Source organism: Stomoxys calcitrans, chromosome 2 (genome assembly GCF_963082655.1).
Source record: "Stomoxys calcitrans chromosome 2, idStoCalc2.1, whole genome shotgun sequence".
Lineage (NCBI taxonomy): Eukaryota > Metazoa > Arthropoda > Insecta > Diptera > Muscidae > Stomoxys > Stomoxys calcitrans.
The window spans coordinates 102,160,377-102,185,200 of NC_081553.1; the positions used below are offsets into that span (position 1 = coordinate 102,160,377).

The 24,824-nt window shown below is 31.7% G+C and overlaps 1 protein-coding gene across 1 annotated transcript in view; it reads left to right on the forward strand.

Annotated features, from left to right (window-relative positions):
* Window positions 1-759: 759 nt before the first annotated feature.
* LOC106082965 (putative uncharacterized protein DDB_G0277255) overlaps window positions 760-24,824 on the forward strand; it is a 40,071-nt gene continuing 16,006 nt past the window's right edge. Inside the window, exons 1-3 of the mRNA XM_013245735.2 lie at window positions 760-1,311; window positions 13,169-13,258; window positions 14,495-15,467. Coding sequence (XP_013101189.2) covers window positions 14,723-15,467 — 745 coding nt within the window. The 5' untranslated portion in view covers window positions 760-1,311; window positions 13,169-13,258; window positions 14,495-14,722. The remainder of the gene's footprint in view (window positions 1,312-13,168; window positions 13,259-14,494; window positions 15,468-24,824) is intronic.

Sequence of the window (24,824 nt, forward strand, 5' to 3'; positions counted from 1 at the left end):
TTAAAAACAAGACAAATCTAAGTAGGCATGTATATGAAATTTTGATATGCCTATGATTGGTTTATTTAAACAAAGAAACTAGTTTTGATTGGCCAGCTACAACACCAGATGTAAAAAAGAGGAAGCCGCTACTAATACATACATACATATGTATATGGAAAAGGGAAAAGAGAACATATGTTATGGCAACCAAAGAGCGTAAGATAATCAAGAGAGAGTTTCTGCTTTGTCTTCCCCGTACCGTAAAATAACTCGCGTTAAAGACACAACATTTTCCATGTATTCCAATTGGAATCACATTGAGGGTTGCAACATTTTCGGGTTATTCTGTTTTGATTCGAGCATTCGTTCGAACATTTTTTCGTATTTTGCTTTGTTTCTTTGCAACCGAAAGTTGCAATAAAGGAAAAACGAAATATCGTATGTTCTACCCCTTCAATCCAAACATGCTGTGTCTTTAAACTTTGTCACTCGTTATCTCGAATTGCGGTCTAAAGCCAACTCTTCTTCTTCTCACCCTCTTTGGTTTTTACCTACCTATTCAATGCTAAGAAATTAACAGAATTTTGTGGCAACACTGAAATCTCTTCCTCTGCTGTGTGTGTCTCTCTCTCTCTCTTAGTGTCTGAACCACGCAAATATAAACAGTGACAGATACAATCCACATTTTTTATGTGTGTTGGTTGGAAAAAGATTTCATTCGCACCAACCACACATGAATTGGATGACTGTGCACTTGAATGCTTTTAAATGAATTTCACAACGAAACTAAATTCGTAGCAAACTGAACGTGTTTTACTTTTGGTCGCCTTAATACCGCGTTCGAGGCAACAACTCTTCAAGCCAAGTGTTCCATAGTTTTATTCGTTTAACACCATCGCGCAGACCAGTAGAATTCGATATTCTTTCTGCATGGGGAAATAAAAAAAATTATATTGATATTGAGTGAAATCTAAAGAATAATCAAGGTGTCCAAACACATCCTCGGTTTTTAAACAAGAAAAGAGTACAAAAAAAACAACTCAAAAAGAGGTGATTAAGTGAATTGATAATTTGTTTGCTCAATTGGCATAAAAGAAAATCCCAAATAAAAAACTAAGACGTAATAACAGAAAATTTAACAAAAGCATCACCTCCACTGGTGAACAACACCCAGTGGAACAACAAAAAGTGATATAAAGTAACATTTACTAAAAAAGAAACAGAAAAGGAATTTGCACAAGAAATAAAATTCCTCACCACAACATCTTTGCCACGGAAAGCCACTTAGCTACCGCTACAAACACATACGAGGATTGACAATCCATAATTGTAAGTAAAATGAATGTACTATTTTTTTTTTTTGGTTTCATATCAATCTTTGGTGACACTAATTATCTTTCGTTATCATTGATTGTGGTATCGTACGTGTGGGTTCGAGTGTTTGATATGCATAAGGGGGACGCTTCTTAGAAAGTGGCATTAGATAAGCAGCAAATCAGTCGATAACGATGACTTTTTTGGCACAACGACTAACCTGCTATTAGAGTGTTTTGCACTCATTTGCCTCAGCGACAAGATAGCCATTTATCTATGTACGTATATTTATATGGGCTATAATGTCAGCCTGGCACTGCCGGGTTTGAATTTTGAGATTACATACATATTTATTGTAGAGCATATCTATATCTATAAGATAACAATGAAAAGATTTAAACCGGCGAACATGGGAAAAAAGAACCAAAAACACAACAACATAGTCGGGGCTTTTTTTTGTTAATTCACACACATATAACAATGCTTCGTTTTATTTTTTATTTTTTTTTGTGCTTTGACATTGTGTACTTAGAAAGTAGCTTTACTTACTTTACTGCTGTTGTATACATACAGCGGTCAAAAAAAGTATTCATCATTCAATGTTTTTTTTTTAATAAGTCTACAAAAGACAATTGGAATAAAAACGTATTAAACTAATGATGCAGTAGTGCTTGTGTGATATATATGTGCACAATTTCATTGTTTTTAAAGAAAAAAATAGTATTTATTGGAACAAAAAGGGCCATTTTACAGCTGAACACAAAAAATTAAACAAAAAAAGTATTCATCATTGCAAAAAAACAAAAAAATAAATAACATAATTTAAAAAAATTAATACTTTGTTATTCGACCACCGCGTCTTATAACTTCTTTTAAACGGTTTGACATCGATTGGACTAATTTAGCGGTTATATTTTGGTCTATATTAGTCCATTCCTCCATTATCACCTGTTGCATTTGACTCTTGCTCGAAAAATTGCGCGTTCTCAATTTGCGTTCGAGATGTTCCCAAAGATGTTCAATTGGGTTCAAGTCGGGACTTTGAGGAGGAGTTTTAATGACTTTGGGGCAGTTATACAGCATCCACATCTTGGTATTTAAAGCAGAATGTTTGGGGTCATTATCTTGATAATATTGAAAGTTATTACCAAGCCCAAGTTTTACAGCACTATCTTTTAAATTCCTCTTTAAAATGTCAATGTAATACTTATGATCCATTACTCCATTAATAATTTCAAGATTTCCCGCTCCTGAAGCCGCCATACACCCCCAAACCATTAAACCACCTCCACCATGTTTTACAGTAGCAACTGTGTTTCGTTCTTCAAGCTCTGTATTTGGTTTTCTGTACACTATGACCTTTCCATCGCACCCAAAAAGATTAAACTTGCTCTCGTCTACAAAAATGACTGTTTTCCAAAATGATTCGGGCTGTTTTACATACATTTTTGCGAAGTTTAGCCTTTTCACTCGGTTTATTTTATTTATAAAGGGCTTCTTACGTGCAGTTCTTCCTCTGTAACTATGCCTTTTGAGTGTATTTCGAATTGTTTGTGTAGTAACTTCCTTCCCTAAATATTCCATAGTGTTTTTACGAAGAATGGTCGCATTTGTCTTCGGAGTTTTCTGAACTTGCCGCACTAGCCAACGCACATCTCCAACTGAAAGTGCTTTTGGTCGACCAGATCTTGGTTTATTGTCAACAGTTTTCGTTTCTGTCCACTTTCTGATGATGAATTGTATAGTAGATCGTGGTCTATTTAATATTTCACTGATAGTTTTTTGAGTTAAACCATTCCTGTGGTGTTTTATTATCAAAACTTTTACCTCATCAGAAACCTCGTTTTGCTTACGACCCATTTTGACAAAAACTATATTTTCAATGAAATTAAATATTTGCTGTCAAGGGCAAAGCCTCCTTTACTAAATAAAACAGAAAAGGGGGATTCCCAAATAATATTTGAATTTGACTTTGATGATAGCACATCAATGATGAATACTTTTTTTGTTCTGTTTTTGGTGTTATTATATAAAATTGCATTTTTTGCGCTAATTAAATTTATTTTTTGAATTTATTTTAAGACATATTACGAAAAATAAACTATTGCATAAAACTGCATTATTTGTTTACTTTAAATTTTCTTCAATTACCCAAAATAAGTGAATTTATTATCAATTTTGCTAATGATGAATACTTTTTTTGACCGCTGTATACATTTGTATTTTAAAGATTACACTTGCTTGTATGTATCTACAAGTGTTTATTTAATCGATCGTTGAATCGTTTAACGAACACCGAACTGTATTCACGACCAGTTATGTGGTATACACACTTTACTTGCCGAAGAGCTTCGATGCTAAAGGCGTGAGAGGGGTCTCTTACTTTAGGGTCGCAAATATGCCGGCATGTTAACGATGTTTTCATGATGAAATTCTATATTTCAAATAAAAAAACAGGATTCATGCATGGCTGCGAGAGGGCACATTATGTCGATTGCCCAAAAAAAAAAAATATTGAATTAAAGGTGAAATTAATCCATTAAAGACGAATGAGTAGAAAAAGTACGAAAAATAGAGCTGTCCTGGTAAATTTCCAGCTCGAGTTAGGAAAGAGACATACCAGTACGGTTATTATTGGCATAAAGTGGTTAATGAAACTACTACTTAAATAAATAGTCATATTTTGTGGTGAAGGAGGCTTGTAAAAAGTAAACAATTTTACTTAGTTAAATAATTTAATAAAAACATGTAAAAGCGTGCTAAGTTCGGCCGGGCCGAATCATATATACCCTCCACCATGGATCGCATCTAGCTCTTTTCCCAGTATCTCGGTAATTAAACCGAATGTAGAAGTCGTTGTGTAAAATTTTAGCCAATTCGAATAAAAAATTGCGTCCTTTACGTGCTCAAGAAGTAAAATAGGGAGATCGGTTTATACGGGTGCTATAGACCGATTCAGACCATATTTGACACGTATGCTGAAGGTCAAATCGGATAATAATTGCGACCTCTAGAGGCTCCAGAAGTCAAGATCCCAGATCGGTTTATATTGCAGCTATATCAGGTTATGAACCAATTAAAACCTTATTTGGCACAACTGTTGGAAGTCATAACGAAACACTTCTTGCAAAATTTCAGCCAAATCGGATAATATCTGCGCCTCTAGTGGCTCAAGATTCAAGAGCGGTTTATATGGCAACTATATCAGGTTATGAACCGATTTAAACCATACTTAGCACAGTTATTGGAAGTCATAACAAAACTCCTCATGCAAAATCGGCAAATCGGATTGGAATTACGCCCTGTAGATGCTCAAAAAGTCAAGACCCGAGATCGTTTTATATGACAGCTATACCAGGTTATGGACCGATTTGAACCACACTTAGCACAGTTTTGAAAACGATGACAAAACACCTCATGCTAAATTTCAGCCAAATCGGGTGAGAATTGCGCCCTCTATTAGCTCAAGAAATCAAGATCCTCGAAATCCTCGACTCTTTCGAAAGTTATCGTGCTTTCGACGGGCAGATGGACGGACGGACATGGCTAGATCGACTTAAAATGTCATGACGATCAAGAATATATATACTTTAGAGGAATATTTATTCCGGAAAACTTTTTGTCTTCTTGAATTTTTTCGTTTTTACATAAAAAAAACATGACCTACATTTAGATGTAGCTCCCATATATGTAGCTCTAAATCTGAACCGTTTTTGACCAAACTTCTTAGATATTGTGGCATTCATCGAGGAAAAAGTTGGGCACAATTTTAGCAATATTGCCCAATAATGCGCTTACAGTGACACTAGAAGTGAAAATCGGGCCAATTGAATCGGACTGCACTCATTGATATGTCATTGCCCCTGTTCCTTAGTGGAATGTTCATAAGCAAAATTTTCTGTTATTCATATTGGAAGGTATAAGTGTACGACACGTACAAAATTTCAGTCAAATCATATGAAAATTGGAGATTCTAGGGCTCAAGAAGTCAAATCTGGGGATCGGTTTATGAGGGGGCCATACCAGTTTATGACCTTTGTGGATTGGATTTGGTGTGAGTGTTGGATAATATAGGTGTACTTTACGTACCAAATTTCAGCCAAATGGAATTAAAATTATGACTTCTATGGGCTCAGTCAGTCAATTCAGAGGATGGGCTTATATGGGATCTATATCTATTTATGGATCTATCTAGGAGGTATTCGGCGTGGGCAATAAGGGGAATACTTTACATACCAAATAGGATTCAAATTAAGGCTTCTAAAGTCTCATAACATAAAAATATGTCAATTTTATATGGGTGATATATTCAAATGCGAACCCATACGGCCCTTTCTCAATCCCCAGCGATCCAAGGCGGCAGCTGATATCATTTCCTTTTTTGAATCCGCGAGTCCTGGTCTCCACATTCAATATTTTTATATTTTAATATTGAGTGACATTGTCTTTAATGGTGACTACATGCACTTAACCAAATTTGTTATTCAAAACAACAAAAATGTTTGCTATAACAGCAGTTTTTGTCTGCTGAAAATGTGAAAGTAGACCTTACTGCTGATTCAGCAAACATAGGGCTGCTTACTGCTATTACAAATACCAAAATCTGCTGTTCTGAATACACAAGTCAGCTGAAAAAAAATGTTGAATGTATGTATATATTCAGTGATGATTATAAACATCCACTGAGATACACATTGACATTGGTGTTTTATTTTTCTTCTAACATCCCCCTCCCCAGTCATTTTCAGCAAATAACAGACTTCAGCAATAAGCCTGCTGCTATGAAATGCTGTACTAATAGCAGAAATACTGCTACAATAGCAACAAAATTAACTACTTATATTCAGCAGACAGTGTTTGCTATTTTCAGTAAACTTTTTTCCATGAGTGTGGCCTTTTGAAGCACAAACTTACTGCTTTAAAACATCAGAAGTTCCTGAGACACTCACATGTATCGAAAATAGTTTATGGGCTACTTTAGAAGGAATACATAAAGATAGTAGATGCAAATTGCAAGGTAGTCTTCTTGGAGGACATACGGTCATTCATCAGAAAGCAAGGTATAACACCGGGAAAATGTTCTATACGGGGGCCATACCGAAATAAAACGGTAAGCCATAATAAATTAAACGGGACCAAAGCTATAACTGTATCAAGTTTCATCAACAGAAATGTGATTACAGCGAACAGACAGAAACGTACGTAGACAAACGGATGTGACTCAAGTGCTTCGAAAATGGATTGCACAGAAGAGGAACCTCGAATTTATACTGAAGATTGTTTCGATATATGTTTTGGCTCCAAAAGTCGTGATCTTCCCATATTTTCTGTCGAATAATCGCAAGCCGGCATAGATATAGACAGTCGGGATCATCCCGACCATCTGGCATGGCTAACTACTTACATACAGCGGTCAAAAAAAGTATTCATCATTCAATGTTTTTTTTTTAATAAGTCTACAAAAGACAATTGGAATAAAAACATATTAAACTAATGATGCAGTAGTGCTTGTGTGATATATATGTACACAATTTCATTGTTTTTAAAGAAAAAAATAGTATTTATTGGAACAAAAAGGGCCATTTTACAGCTGAACACAAAAAATTAAACAAAAAAAGTATTCATCATTGCAAAAAAACAAAAAAATAAATAACATAATTTAAAAAAATTAATACTTTGTTATTCGACCACCGCGTCTTATAACTTCTTTTAAACGGTTTGACATCGATTGGACTAATTTAGCGGTTATATTTTGGTCTATATTAGTCCATTCCTCCATTATCAACTGTTGCATTTGACTCTTGCTCGAAAAATTGCGCGTTCTCAATTTGCGTTCGAGATGTTCCCAAAGATGTTCAATTGGGTTCAAGTCGGGACTTTGAGGAGGAGTTTTAATGACTTTGGGGCAGTTATACAGCATCCACATCTTGGTATTTAAAGCAGAATGTTTGGGGTCATTATCTTGATAATATTGAAAGTTATTACCAAGCCCAAGTTTTACAGCACTATCTTTTAAATTCCTCTTTAAAATGTCAATGTAATACTTATGATCCATTACTCCATTAATAATTTCAAGATTTCCCGCTCCTGAAGCCGCCATACACCCCCAAACCATTAAACCACCTCCACCATGTTTAACAGTAGCAACTGTGTTTCGTTCTTCAAGCTCTGTATTTGGTTTTCTGTACACTATGACCTTTCCATCGCACCCAAAAAGATTAAACTTGCTCTCGTCTGCAAAAATGACTGTTTTCCAAAATGATTCGGGCTGTTTTACATACATTTTTGCGAAGTTTAGCCTTTTCACTCGGTTTATTTTATTTATAAAGGGCTTCTTACGTGCAGTTCTTTCTCTGTAACTATGCCTTTTGAGTGTATTTCGAATTGTTTGTGTAGTAACTTCCTTCCCTAAATATTCCATAGTGTTTTTACGAAGAATGGTCGCATTTGTCTTCGGAGTTTTCTGAACTTGCCGCACTAGCCAACGCACATCTCCAACTGAAAGTGCTTTTGGTCGACCAGATCTTGGTTTATTGTCAACAGTTTTCGTTTCTGTCCACTTTCTGATGATGGATTGTATAGTAGATCGTGGTCTATTTAATATTTCACTGATAGTTTTTTGAGTTAAACCATTCCTGTGGTGTTTTATTATCAAAACTTTTACCTCATCAGAAACCTCGTTTTGCTTACGACCCATTTTGACAAAAACTACAGCGGTCAAAAAAAGTATTCATCATTAGCAAAATTGATAATAAATTCACTTATTTTGGGTAATTGAAGAAAATTTAAAGTAAACAAATAATGCAGTTTTATGCAATAGTTTATTTTTCGTAATATGTTTTAAAATAAATTCAAAAATAAATTTAATTAGCGCAAAAAATGCAATTTTATATAATAACACCAAAAACAGAACAAAAAAAGTATTCATCATTGATGTGCTATCATCAAAGTCAAATTCAAATATTATTTGGGAATCCCCCTTTTCTGTTTTATTTAGTAAAGGAGACTTTGCCCTTGACAGCAAATATTTAATTTCATTGAAAATATAGTTTTTGTCAAAATGGGTCGTAAGCAAAACGAGGTTTCTGATGAGGTAAAAGTTTTGATAATAAAACACCACAGGAATGGTTTAACTCAAAAAACTATCAGTGAAATATTAAATAGACCACGATCTACTATACAATCCATCATCAGAAAGTGGACAGAAACGAAAACTGTTGACAATAAACCAAGATCTGGTCGACCAAAAGCACTTTCAGTTGGAGATGTGCGTTGGCTAGTGCGGCAAGTTCAGAAAACTCCGAAGACAAATGCGACCATTCTTCGTAAAAACACTATGGAATATTTAGGGAAGGAAGTTACTACACAAACAATTCGAAATACACTCAAAAGGCATAGTTACAGAGGAACAACTGCACGTAAGAAGCCCTTTATAAATAAAATAAACCGAGTGAAAAGGCTAAACTTCGCAAAAATGTATGTAAAACAGCCCGAATCATTTTGGAAAACAGTCATTTTTGCAGACGAGAGCAAGTTTAATCTTTTTGGGTGCGATGGAAAGGTCATAGTGTACAGAAAACCAAATACAGAGCTTGAAGAACGAAACACAGTTGCTACTGTAAAACATGGTGGAGGTGGTTTAATGGTTTGGGGGTGTATGGCGGCTTCAGGAGCGGGAAATCTTGAAATTATTAATGGAGTAATGGATCATAAGTATTACATTGACATTTTAAAGAGGAATTTAAAAGATAGTGCTGTAAAACTTGGGCTTGGTAATAACTTTCAATATTATCAAGATAATGACCCCAAACATTCTGCTTTAAATACCAAGATGTGGATGCTGTATAACTGCCCCAAAGTCATTAAAACTCCTCCTCAAAGTCCCGACTTGAACCCAATTGAACATCTTTGGGAACATCTCGAACGCAAATTGAGAACGCGCAATTTTTCGAGCAAGAGTCAAATGCAACAGGTGATAATGGAGGAATGGACTAATATAGACCAATATATAACCGCTAAATTAGTCCAATCGATGTCAAACCGTTTAAAAGAAGTTATAAGACGCGGTGGTCGAATAACAAAGTATTAATTTTTTTAAATTATGTTATTTATTTTTTTGTTTTTTTGCAATGATGAATACTTTTTTTGTTTAATTTTTTGTGTTCAGCTGTAAAAAGGCCCTTTTTGTTCCAATAAATACTATTTTTTTCTTTAAAAACAATGAAATTGTGTACATATATATCACACAAGCACTACTGCATCATTAGTTTAATATGTTTTTATTCCAATTGTCTTTTGTAGACTTATTAAAAAAAAAAACATTGAATGATGAATACTTTTTTTGACCGCTGTATATTTTCAATGAAATTAAATATTTGCTGTCAAGGGCAAAGCCTCCTTTACTAAATAAAACAGAAAAGGGGGATTCCCAAATAATATTTGAATTTGACTTTGATGATAGCACATCAATGATGAATACTTTTTTTGTTCTGTTTTTGGTGTTATTATATAAAATTGCATTTTTTGCGCTAATTAAATTTATTTTTTGAATTTATTTTAAAACATATTACGAAAAATAAACTATTGCATAAAACTGCATTATTTGTTTACTTTAAATTTTCTTCAATTACCCAAAATAAGTGAATTTATTATCAATTTTGCTAATGATGAATACTTTTTTTGACCGCTGTACGTATACAAATCCAATATTACATGAAACAGAAAATTTTTCTCTGAAAGGGCAGACACATTTTTTCCGAATGGTGGACCAAAAATGCATATACCCTCAAATTTTCCAAGAATTCCACGAAAAAAAGCCCTCAAAACAATTGCCTATTGTATTTACTAACTTTTGTCAAGAATCTACAGAAAATGAATTTAATTTTATATAACTAGTATATACCTGTACTCCAATGTGGCGTATATGACATGCACAAACACGACCTTTTGCTAAAGAAAAACAAGGCAAATATTGCCCTTTGTCCTACCGCCAATCGCTAACTCACAACGCCTACACAAATATTACTGTGTACAATAAATGTATTTATCAAATATGAACAGTCACACATCTTTACTCAAACACACACACACATCAACCTACACATTGGCAGTGTTCCAAGTCAATTCTTTGAATTGAATAACAACAACTGGTGTGCTTGGTTGTTTTTTTTTTAATTCTTTTACTTTTTCGTTTCCGCGAGCTCTTCTCCTTTTTCCCTAAATTTGAAATGATGTGACGCCATTTTGTGTTGACATGCAACGGTAACAGACGTCATGTCAAACAAAACTATGAAGGCATACTTAGTATATTCGCTATTTGCATGTGGTCACTTTTAAACAATTAAACAATGGGGAAATATTTGAAAGCAATTATAGAGATTTTCTGTAGTTGATAAAAAAAATGTACCACCCAAGGCCCTACCGGTAGTGGTGCTGGTAATGAAAAGTAATTATTTTATTTTCATTAAAAAAAAGCGGCAACAAATGTGTTTAATTATATGGGGTTTTCCCCCAGCGGCTAAAGCTTTTTTTGATTCATGAACGACCACAAGAATTCAAATAAAAATACAGCCCATATGTATGGGTAATAGAAAAAAAAGCTTTTTGATGGCTTTCTTTCTGTCATCAATAGCAATATGAGCAAAGCTTTTAATCTATTTGTTAGTTGTTAACTATTTTTGTTAACTTCTTGTGAATGATAATACAAACATACATAGGTAGGTATATATGTTTATACAATGAATAATGGCCTTTATTTTCTTTTTTGTTACCAACTTGTATGGAATGTTATCGAAAATCTATGCCTTTTGAAGTTATGATCAAGTAACTTAGGTAAAAAAATTTGGGATTTTTTAACTGCGCATTATTTGAAAAATATCAGTTTTGGGGAATTCGATTCTTTTAAATTTGCCATTATCAATCAACCGAAAAAATTGATCTTTAAATAACGTTGACAAAATTCGATTACCAGCAGTTGAGCATTTTCGATGTATAGACGACTGATAAAAAATATGGTAATTGTTAAAGGTTCGTTTGCAAGTGGAGCCAAATAGGCCATTCCTTTTCGGTTACAAATCTCCTTTGTTTATAACTTTCCTAAATGATTGTTTAACTAGGTCGAAAAGAACTATTTAAACGAATTGTTTTTAAAGAGACATGTGACTACCCTGGCCACATGGAAAAAGATGTTTGTTCAAAACTTGGAGAGTAGATTTCATGCTAGGACCCAAAATACTCAATTGGATTCCTTATGGCCCTTTTAGACGACACATCATGATTATACTCATCGTGTGTACGTGTTCATTACAGCTTTTGCCCAAAACGGTACATCGATTTTTTCTTTTTTTTTTATTTAATTTCATTTTTCATACTTTACTTCTCCTTTTATAACTTTATTTGGCACAGAACGTGTTTTTCAATATCTGTCAATTAATGATAACACATTTCTTTGTAAACGGCTATCGATAGACGACATTCATCGAAAAAAATCAATTGATTTTTCAGCAATCACTGATGGTTATGTGTACATGTGATGCATACACCTTTGTTTTCACCAATACTATTACAATGGCAATACATCAGATGTGCCATGTAAACTCTGCATAACGGTGCGAACAGAGTGCGCGCTGAAAGCCGAGCGGAGATTATCAATGCGATCAAGATTGTGCGTGCGTGAAAACTGGTTACATACAAGTAAATACAAATAAGCTTGTACATAACATAGTAAACGCCGATCAGAGTGGAGAGCAGAGCCGATTGAATGCAAGAAAACATTTCCAAAGCGTTTTTCGCGCTTTGCATTGTTGATGTTTAATATTTTAAAAATAAAAAAAAAATGCATATCATTCAAATGATAAGGAAATTTTTTAGGGCATTATATAAATAATGAAATTCAACAAACTCACTCCTTTTTAGTGTAATTGGGGGTTTTTACAATTTCTTTGGTGTTAATAATCGAATTTTATTATTTATATAATGCCGGAACAAAATGCCACTTATTATTTGATCGATATGCATTTTTTTTTTTAATTTTTAGAACATTAAAAAAACACTACTTCACACTAATAAGTACACATCGAAAAACGCTTTGAAACTTTTTTCTCGCTCTCAATCAGGTTTGATCTCTGCTCTGGGGCCAAATCACGGCATTCAATTTCCACTATCTCACAACTTCCAACTTGTTAGCTATTTACTACATTATTTTTAAGCTTTTAGTGGTCAAAAACTTTAATGGTTAATATTGCTGTCGGCTAGATAGCTTCTTTTAGGCGTAAAATCATATGCCACAAACATATGTCGAAGCGCTGCAAGAAATTTACTCCGCTCGTCCATGAAATTGTTGATTCTGTCTTCCTAAGAGAAAGATCCACCAACTACAACAAATTAAAGAGTAATTTTTGAATTTAAATTTACAAAATAATGTAGTTTTTATTTTTAACCACTGCCGCCAACTAAATTTTCATATTTTGTTTTAATTCTATGATTCGCTTTTTGATAGTGGCAGCGCTGTACAAAATAATAGCAAATTCGTATCGACATCTTGTTCGAAGCAAAAACAAATAACATGATTAGGCCCCTGCTCGGCATTCACTATGTTATACAAAACCTTTTTTTGTATTGACTTGTATGTCACCTGTTTTCTCGCACTCACAATCTTTATCGAATACATAGAGAAAATTTAAGCGAAATTTTTCATCTTTTGATGGCCATGTAGCACGAAAATAAGTTATTTATGTCTCTGCTAGTTGTATTTTGCAATAACCTTACATTTTTTTTCCATTGAAAGGGTATTTCTCTTTATAGTTGACGTATATGCGAACCATTTATGAAACTCATTTTAATATGGATTATTTTTTCATTGTTTATTTTACAGTTTGAGGGAAGTTGCATCTAAGACTCTTTGAAGAGCAAGTTTAGAGGTTCCCCTACAATTTCATTGTTCCTTTCAAACGGTGAATTAAAAGTAAGTATAAAAACGAATAGCATTTAAATATATTTTGTAGACCTTATTTAAAAAACAACTAATTAAAAAAAAGGCAAAATTTTAAAAATTCACCATATGATATTGTCATCATAGCATAAAAATTCTTTTACAGAAATATGGGGGAAAATTATGAAAAAATGTACAATTATAAAAAAAAGAACAAAAATGAGAATAATGGGATGTCGAAAAAATTAAAAAAAAAATAAATAAATAAAAAAAGAAAAGCAAAAAAAAAAATTTAAAAAAATTAAAAAAAAAAAACAAAAATTATTAAAAAAAAAACAAAAAAAAAATTACAAAAAAAATAAAAAAAAAACAAAAATACCCTAACAAAAAAATCGAAAAAAACCCAAGAAAAAATAAAAAGATGAAAAAACCCAAGAAAAAAAATGAAAATACAAAAAACCCAAGAAAAAAAGAAAAACAAAAAAAACAAAAAAAAAAACCCAAGAAAGAAAATACGAAAAAATACCCAAGAAAAAATTGTAAAACACCCCCAAGAGAAAAGAAACAAAAAAAGCATAGAAATTTTCCGTTTAGCTAAGCAGTATATTGTAATTGAAGCAAAATGCAAATAATATCAAGTAGGTAAACTGCAATAAACTTGTACCTCCCCGACAATCAAAGTCATTGACCTTAAACTTGATATTACTTGTCATCTTGCCCACACCATAAAACATTCCAATTGTAATCCATTTTAAATATTTGACAAAGAATTTTGTAGACGCCAAGTTTTGGTTTAAATTTTGAGAATTATTGTTTTTTTTTCTGTTGTAAAAAAAAATTGACTGAAATCCTTGTTGGTCATAAGGACATTTAATAATTGCATTTTTTGTTTACTTTTTTTTCTTCCTCATTTTCGTAAAAAAAATAAAAAAAAAATAAAAACGCTATTGCTCCACTCCGCATATCAACTGTATTACTTTTTTTGTTTTCCTTGACTAACAAAACAAAAAATAACAAAAAAAAAAACACAATTCACTCTGTGAATTAAAACAATACCTGTCAACATCTGCCAAAATAAAATAAAAAAAAATTGCACAAATGCCAAACGAAATGACGCTATAAATGAAAACCAATGAACACTGTATGGTATTGAAATAACAAAAACAAAAAAACCTATGAAAATTGGGGTCCGTTTACATATGAAAATTTGAAACATATCTGTTGTCCGTTTGTTGTTGTCCTTGATAATCTGTCCTACTGCTACCATAGCCAAGATCAAAATGGCATTCAGCGTTGACATTCAATCCAGCCAATCTCGGCCCCAAGCCAACCACAACAACAACAACCAACAACAATCTTTACAAGAACGCAGCAAGAAACTTGCAACAATTCCCGTCTACTATCTCATTAAGACGGGAATCCGATCAATTGTCCAGACAAACTATCCAAACTATAACGATAACGACAAGCTCGGAAAGTCCAGAAAGTATAATATTGATGATACAGGAACCACAACACCCACTACCCATGCAAACTATACAAAATCCAACCAAGTTACCCATGATTCGAAAGCCTGCATTGCAATCTTGTCCGGAGCCCAAGGCAACATTGTCAACAAATCAACCATTGCAAACCAAGAATCGAACCACAGTGTTAAAAATACCAAAACAAACTTCGAAACCAAGAATATTTTTGCTTACCAGGCCTGCGAATACGCAACTGGTTCGGAAAGCTTCTCCACAAATAGCGGAAGTCCACCAGAAAAGTTCAAATCTGGTGTCGGCTGCCCCAGAAAGTTCCCTGAGGGCAACGCCAAGGATAATAAGAATACCCTTTTTGACCAAGTCTCAAAGCAACGTAAAGATAAACACCAGTCCAGAGACCAAGAATTCCCAGAAGTTCAGTCCAAGTCCCAGTACAATACCTCTAAAGAATTTAGACCAGTTGATAAGTGTAAGCAAGAATTGGACAGCGAAATCAGAGCCCAAGTCGAAAGATTCTTTAATAATCAAACAGGAGATAATTCAATATCCTCATACCAAGGATATTTGCCAGGAAAGCGTCAAACAACCAATACCAATACAAGAATATACAGTGAGGCAGAAGCCATCGTCGACATTGGCATCGATGGCCGGCATAGAGTTGACAGGTGCCGATATGTGCCCTACAGCAGCGGATATGAGTGGAGCAATGCCGCCTACTGCTACAGTTGAAGAGATAAATGTTCCGGTATTCATAGATGGTGAGTACTGTGTATGTACATGGCCAAAGGTCGACTCTGCAAGCAATTTCGTCGATTGTGTATTCCAAAAAAGAATGCACGATTTCTCGAAAATTCGCCCAAAGAGTACTGGCCCCGGCCATGGTTATGTGTACTAAGCAATTACAAAATGTGTTTTGTTAACGCAAGACGCAATCGAAACTCATACGAATCATGAAATACACTATAGACAGACGGACGGATCGAAACGCACATTACTTTCATACTTAGAGACTTGTAACTGTACTAAAGTACAACAACTACGGAGTGAGAGTGAAAAGTAAAGTCTAAAGTTATAGACCATTTTGGCAGGTTCAAGAAATTTGTTAACCAGCAAACTTAGTTTGCTATAAACAGCAGATAGTTTCTGCTGCTTTTTATTTAAATTTTTTTTTATATGAAGAAAATTTTTTCAATTTTTTATTAAATTAAAATTTATCCATTAATGCCTCGCCATCGATGAGACAGGTTCTTATATTTATTATTCTACTTTTATATTGACGTGTATTTTCTTTTCAGAAAATATGATTATTAAAACAATTAATGTATTTAAAAAAAAAAATAATTTATGTATTAAAAAAAAAATATATATATATTTTTTTTTTTTAAAGAATTTAATGTTTTAAATAATATAGATTTTTAATGTATTAAATAGAATTTATTTTAATAAATATATAAATATGTATTAATAATATATATCTATATATATTTTTTTTTAAATTTAAGTTTAATAAAGTTTATTTTAATTATTTTTTATCAAGTTTTTAATTTTAATCCATTTCTTGCAACAATTTTTTTAACAATTTTTTTTTAAATATTTGTTTTCTTTACAATATTTTTTTTTTTAATTAAAAAAAAATTTAAAATATAGATTTTTAAATTTTAAATAAAAAAAATATTGGTAAAATAAAACTAAATTTTTGAAAAAAAAGAATTTATTTAATTTAAATTTTAAAAACTTATTTTTTTATTTTTTCATATTTATTTTTTTATTTATTTTTTTATTTATTTTTTTATTTATTTTTTTATTTATTTTTTATGTATTTTCTTATTTTTTATTTTTTTTTTCTGATTTTTTTGTTAACATTTTCAAAATATTAGTTTTCTTTTACCAATATTTTTATTTTCTTAATAAAAAATTTAAAAATTTATATTTTTAATTTATTTTTTAACTTGTTTTTTTATTTACATTTTTTAAATCAAAATTTTCAAAACTTAATTTATATTTTAAAAGCTTTTATTTTCAATTTATTTTTTATTTATTTTCTTATCTATTTTTTTAATTATTTTAATTTATTTTTATTATCCTTTCATTCATTTTTCTTTATTTATTTTTTTTTTTAATTTTGTTTATTCCTATTTTTTTAATCTTGTGTTTCATTTTTTTTTAATATTGTTTTTTTATTTTGTTTGTTTTTATTATATTTGTTTTTATTATATTTGTTTTTATTATATTTGTTTTTATTTTTTTTTTACTTTTTATTTTCTGTTTTCTTTTAATTTTAATTATTTGATTTAAATTTTGCAAATTTATTTTTTTATATTTTTTTATGTTTTATTTCTTTTTATTTTTTTTATATTTTTTTTTCATTTTAATTTTTTGTTCTAAATTTTGCAACCACTTTATTTTTTTAATTAAAAATTATTAAATTATTTTATTTCAAAAAATTAGCTTTTTAATTTATTACTTTTTCAAACAATGGGAGAAATCAGAAATATAAAATTCTTTGACCAGTTATAACATAGAGACGTAAGAAACAAAAATACTAAATTTATTTTCTTAAAAATTTATTTGTTTGTCAAAATATTTTTTATTTTTATCAAATTATTCTTTTTTTTTTTTCAAAAAAATTTTATATTTGTTTCAAAATCTTAAATATTAAAATTTTTAAAAGTTAAATTTTTTATAAAAAAAATTATTTTTTTTTTTTTAATTAACCAAACTTTGAGAAAAAATTTAAAAAGTAATTTTTTCGAACAAAAAATATGTTAAAAAAGAATTTTTTGAAGAAAACAAATTAAAAGAGAAAGTCGTACCAATTGACCAAAATATTTGACCTATGCTCTAATCTGATGTTCGATTTACAAAAACACTAAATACTGCCATGCGCCAAAAAATCTTCCAGAAATCTCACTCCCAAAATATGTGAGACTAATTTGGAGTTTCTATTTCAGCTTTGTAAAATTTTTGGACTTTTTTGAATAGTCAATTTCTCTCCAAAAGATGGCATTGTATGCTTGTAAGAATTTTATGCTGTCTAAGCAATGAAACAATGTTTTTGCTGTTGTTGGTAACAATTTTTGCAATATCATAAACTCATTTCTTTCAGTGTACGAGCTTTTTGGTAAGCTTTAGAATAAAACCTTATTTTTTGGTAGCTTATTAGAAAAGCTGTCGAAAAGCTTTTTCAAAAAGGGTATTTCGATTAAAAAAGCTTTTGAATAAAGGGAGAAACCCTGTTTATCATTTTCTATTTGCTATTCAACAGAATTCTAATGATAAGGCCCCGCCAATCAATTGTTTTAACCTAGGAAGACAATATCATTTGTATTGTTGAAGAAAACATTTTTTTTGTTTATCAGAACCTATTTATAAACCTGGTCAATAGGACGGAAGAAAGAGATAGGCATTTGTAATCACTTGTATGGCTAATGATATATATACATATTATATTAACTTTAATTGTTATCAGCATTTGAGATTATCGGTTTGAATATATGTTCTTTATGTTATTGGGTACCTAATCACATATCATATCATATGATTATCTACAATAGAGAATAGTTTGCCACCTTTACCAATAGACGTTTCAAAGTCCTTTAAAGTCTTTGGAATCACCAATGTCCGTGGCGAATATGGTCGAGATTGGACCATATTTGGATAAAGCTGACATATAAAAATATATATTTTTTTATTTATTTATTTTTTTTTTTTTTTGGTTTAATTTAAATAAATTTTGTTTAATTTGAGTAATATAACTAAAATTTTTTCAGTTATATTTCATTTATTTTATTGCATTGTATTTGATTTGAGTTTGTTTTATTTTATTTTATTTTTGTTTTTTCTTATTTAATTTTGTTTGATTTAGTTTTACTTTTCATTTAACTTATTTCAATATAAATCTGTTTCATTTTATTTATTTAATTTTTTTATTCCTTTTATATAGTTTTTTTGTATTGAATGAAAACTAATAAAAATTATTTTTATTTATTTAATTTGGCTTAATTTTTTTATTTTATTTAATATTTGTTCCATTTCATTTACTTCACTTAGTTTTATTAATTTTATTTTATTTTATATCATATTACAAATTTATATATTTTGCTTTTTGTTTAAAATTTTTTTATTTTGCCAATTTTTTTACGTATTTTTTTGTCATTCCAAGGACAAATTTAGCTTTGCTGTAATAATCGAAATTGCTTCTTACCTAATGCTTTTCACTAGTCCTCGTAATGGCAAAAATTTTTTTTACTATTTGTATCAATTATCACCGTTAAAAGAACCAACCAAATTAAATTCTAAATGAATTTGTTAAACCTGTTAAAATGGACTATAACTTTTGACTTTACCTACACTCATTTGACCATTTACAATGACTTATAAAGACCGTCTAAAAACTTAAACTGTTACTACTGGTATGAATGCAACCTTCGTTGAAAGGCAACAATCACATAAAAAATCACAGTGCAATGACCCATTCAATAATGTGAAAACCCACGGAACGAATATCGTTGGCCCATTTGATAAAAAAATAACCAAATGGTTTAATGGTATGAAAGAAGTGGTCGAGATGATGATGAAGACGAAGGTGGATGATGTTGAAGATGAAGAAGAAGTTGGTGATGATCTCTCGATATTGCCACAAGACATTTGGTGCCAAGGTAAAAACGATATTACATGAGCAGTAGAGAAATGAGGTCTTACGGCCCATGAAAAGTGAAAAGGCAATATGTTTTACTCATCCCGCCCACCCCCAAAAACATTCCATTATACCACAATATATATATATATATATAACACCCATACTACCCACACTATCATATGCATACTTACAACTAATTTTTTAAGCATTTTACCATAACACATATCCAACATCATTATATGTACACATTTTCAGCATAGAACAATGATACATGCGATTTATTTTGATATTTCCATGATGTCTTAGTTTTCAAAGAATTGTGTGAGCTTTTTACCAGGGAAAGAGTATCTTAAAAAGTAAACAAGTTTTTAAATATTTTCTGCACTCGTTTCGTTCGCTAATGTGTCCTATTCCTCCTTTGTAATCAGCTGATATCCATGAGTTGGCTAACGAATCCTGTGCGAATATATCCATTTGCTCGTTTCCTACTGCAAAAACCACTAGGTTTTTGTCACTCGATTCGTACCCAATTCATGGAAATTGGCGGATTTGGAAAAATTGGCGAACGGATCTAGTGCCAAAAAGTTTGTGGTTTTTGACGGTTAAGGCGCTATTACACGGCATGTAGATGTCTTATGACATTTCACTTTTTTCATTCACGTGTAATTGCAAATGTTTGTCAAAATTGTCAATCTACAGGGTGGCTGATGAATATTGCTACAATGATGAATATTGCTACATTTTTTTTTCGGTGTATGGAATACATTTTTCTTTTATTCATGTTAAATTAAATTATTAAATTAATTATTAAATTATTATTAATTAAATTAATTAATTAATTAATTAAATTAATTATTAAATTATTATTATTAAATAGAAAAAAAGTTATTACATTTTTTTTTGGTAGCGGCTTTCATCAGCCACCCTGTATATATGAATTATAAGTTTTGCTATCACACCTGTATGTTATTTTCGTATGACATAACCTTAAAATTTGAGCATAAGCTGATTTTTTTATGCGTAATAATTGTTAAAGTTGTGAGAAAGTTGGTTAAATCATAACTTTGTGAAAACAATTTAATTTGGGGTTGCTTTCATTCGACTTCCAACAAAAACAATTGATATTTTTCCTGACGATATTATAATTTAACAAAAATAAGCGATCCGACATTGAATTTTTTTTTTTTATGACGTAAAATGCGCCTATGGAGGGCACAATTTTCATCCGATTGGGCTAAAATTATGTACAATGATTTCTCTCATGACTTCTAACTGACTCTATAAATTTGGCTTTGTTCGATCTGTACATTGAATTTGCTTCTATATAAATGGATTTTCTGATTTTTACTGCTCATTTTTGTTTGAACTATAGATGATGGGAAATTAACGATAGCATCGACACTGTCGATATTTATTATTAGAAATATCGAAAATATCGCTTGTTGCGATTATCGATAGTTTGTTTGCCAGCTCTAATCTGTGCTCCTTATATAAAAGCTTATCTCTTTCCATTCTATACACCTGAGTTGGTTGAAGAATGGCTTCGTATCCGGTAAGGAGATACGGGAAAGGAAATAATTCGACGTCTCAGATATTTCATCGCCTATGTTTCGTAACGACACCAAAAGTCATATTGATCTTTTCCTTACTTACCCTCAGTATTAGCCAGGATTCACGGAATAAGAATAAGCCAAGCGATCAGCCGACATACAATTTTTGGCAGTACTTGGTCAATGATAATGTCAACTTGTTCTCTTTTTACATTCATTCTTTGTTTACATTTTCTCCTATTTGATAACATCCGTAATGATGTTCATGGGGCCTATCCACTTTATGTTTTCGCAGGTGACCTAACCTTCTATTAGTGAATCCTGAGTATTACCTTGATTTGGTGGCATTTTGGATCTTACCATAGAATTTTCTTCTTGTTGGGAGTCGAAACAAAACGTCACTTGCAAAATGTCAGTCAAATTATATAGTAAATGCGCTCTCTATAAGCTCAAGAAGTCGAATCGGTTTATATCGCACGATTTAGCCCATTTACAATCCTAGTCGACCAATAAGAAAATAGTATTTGTGAAAAAATCGCATAGCTTAACCCCTTCGAAAGTTCGAGTGCATTCGACAGAAAAACAGACAGACGGACACTGCTAAATCGACTTGAAAAATCAAGACGTTCAAAAATATATGTACAGCGGTCAAAAAAAGTATTCATCATTCAATGTTTTTTTTTTTAATAAGTCTACAAAAGACAATTGGAATAAAAACATATTAAACTAATGATGCAGTAGTGCTTGTGTGATATATATGTACACAATTTCATTGTTTTTAAAGAAAAAAATAGTATTTATTGGAACAAAAAGGGCCATTTTACAGCTGAACACAAAAAATTAAACAAAAAAAGTATTCATCATTGCAAAAAAACAAAAAAATAAATAACATAATTTAAAAAAATTAATACTTTGTTATTCGACCACCGCGTCTTATAACTTCTTTTAAACGGTTTGACATCGATTGGACTAATTTAGCGGTTATATTTTGGTCTATATTAGTCCATTCCTCCATTATCACCTGTTGCATTTGACTCTTGCTCGAAAAATTGCGCGTTCTCAATTTGCGTTCGAGATGTTCCCAAAGATGTTCAATTGGGTTCAAGTCGGGACTTTGAGGAGGAGTTTTAATGACTTTGGGGCAGTTATACAGCATCCACATCTTGGTATTTAAAGCAGAATGTTTGGGGTCATTATCTTGATAATATTGAAAGTTATTACCAAGCCCAAGTTTTACAGCACTATCTTTTAAATTCCTCTTTAAAATGTCAATGTAATACTTATGATCCATTACTCCATTAATAATTTCAAGATTTCCCGCTCCTGAAGCCGCCATACACCCCCAAACCATTAAACCACCTCCACCATGTTTTACAGTAGCAACTGTGTTTCGTTCTTCAAGCTCTGTATTTGGTTTTCTGTACACTATGACCTTTCCATCGCACCCAAAAAGATTAAACTTGCTCTCGTCTGCAAAAATGACTGTTTTCCAAAATGATTCGGGCTGTTTTACATACATTTTTGCGAAGTTTAGCCTTTTCACTCGGTTTATTTTATTTATAAAGGGCTTCTTACGTGCAGTTGTTCCTCTGTAACTATGCCTTTTGAGTGTATTTCGAATTGTTTGTGTAGTAACTTCCTTCCCTAAATATTCCATAGTGTTTTTACGAAGAATGGTCGCATTTGTCTTCGGAGTTTTCTGAACTTGCCGCACTAGCCAACGCACATCTCCAACTGAAAGTGCTTTTGGTCGACCAGATCTTGGTTTATTGTCAACAGTTTTCGTTTCTGTCCACTTTCTGATGATGGATTGTATAGTAGATCGTGGTCTATTTAATATTTCACTGATAGTTTTTTGAGTTAAACCATTCCTGTGGTGTTTTATTATCAAAACTTTTACCTCATCAGAAACCTCGTTTTGCTTACGACCCATTTTGACAAAAACTATATTTTCAATGAAATTAAATATTTGCTGTCAAGGGCAAAGCCTCCTTTACTAAATAAAACAGAAAAGGGGGATTCCCAAATAATATTTGAATTTGACTTTGATGATAGCACATCAATGATGAATACTTTTTTGTTCTGTTTTTGGTGTTATTATATAAAATTGCATTTTTTGCGCTAATTAAATTTATTTTTTGAATTTATTTTAAAACATATTACGAAAAATAAACTATTGCATAAAACTGCATTATTTGTTTACTTTAAATTTTCTTCAATTACCCAAAATAAGTGAATCTATTATCAATTTTGCTAATGATGAATACTTTTTTTGACCGCTGTACATACTTTGTTGGGTCTCCAGATCAATAGTTCAATGAGTTACAAAGGAAATGACGAAATTAGTATACCCCATCCTATGGTGGAGGCTAAAAAAACACAGACCCATAATGAAGTCCTATTACATATTCGATATGTCAGGAATTGATTGCTAGCAAAGACAATTTTATTTCGATTTTAAAGCTAATCAATCTAATCATCCAATAATTAGTAAAACTATAAGAAATATTTTGTTTTCGCATTTGACAGATATTAAATAATTATCTACTTGTTATATTCACTTGCCATTTGTTGTATTTGTATTTGCTCACACTTTTGTTGGCAAGTTCACTGAATTCCAAGCTACAAAAAACGCAATGTCCCTACATCACACTTAAATTGTGAAATTCAATTCACACGGACGCACACACACACACTTAGACACAAGCACCCACCGAAGCAAATATAAAAGCAACAAACCATGCATTTTCTCTCAACATGTATACTCGCCCATTTCTCTTCATTGCCTTTGCAAATAATTTTGTTGGTTGCATTTTACTCTCTCTCTCTCTCTTTGAGTATTTGTTTGCCAAACTCTCACCTTTTGTGTGTGGGCCATGGTTTTTCTTCTTTTCCCTTTTCCATATACATATGTATGTATGTATTAGTAGCGGCTTCCTCTTTTTTACATCTGGTGTTGTAGCTGGCCAATCAAAACTAGTTTCTTTGTTTAAATAAACCAATCATAGGCATATCAAAATTTCATATACATGCCTACTTAGATTTGTCTTGTTTTTAATTGGTCATTAACACGGTTAAGTTTTCTGTTTTTGATTTTTTTTTTTTGGATAATGCAGTCACATTGGCGTTGATTGTTTGATTTGTATGATAAAGAAAAGTTTAAACGAATGTGGTAAAGAAAAATTTTTAAAATGGGCGCCATTTTCTTGCGTTTTTCAAAATGGTGGTTCATATGTCACGTCAGCTTCTGCTGTTGCTCTGATCTGGTATTCTTTGTACGATCGTTTTGATCAACATACATATGTACGTATGTAAGGTGTTATAATATGACTAATGAAAAGAGGAATGCGTTTTTACACCACCTTACTATGGAGGTGGTTGATTAGTTTGTTTTGTTGGGATGATTACATTGAGGATTCAGATGTCATATACACAATTTACTTACCAACATGGTGCATGCATGTTGAAAATCTTAGGGCTCTGTGTTATAAGTATAATATTATAGTTAGGCAGGCAATAGAAGAGTTTGGACTCTGAAACTTCCGTTCTCGCCCCCCAGCCTCGGGCCATACATATAGCAACAGCTACCAGTTGCCATTTGTGCTCCGCCTGGTATACATTTTCAAGTCAGGCATTCGATCATCCCATTCACCCACAGTCACGACGCCGATCACTGGTTTAGGTGTATATCCATAGTTCCATGGGGCGGACTTGTATTCACTCCCTCTGTTCAACCTTACCACCCCCAAAGTTGTCTTAATTTCCATTTAGCCCAAAATACCATTGATGCGTATCAAAGCCCTGCACAAAACCATTCATTGGTGACTGTTTTTGATGAACTCGTGATCACTGATCCCACATGATGTTGTATTTCAAGACTGTTGAAGAGCGAAACGCTGAAGATAGAGTAAAACGAACAAGTTCCT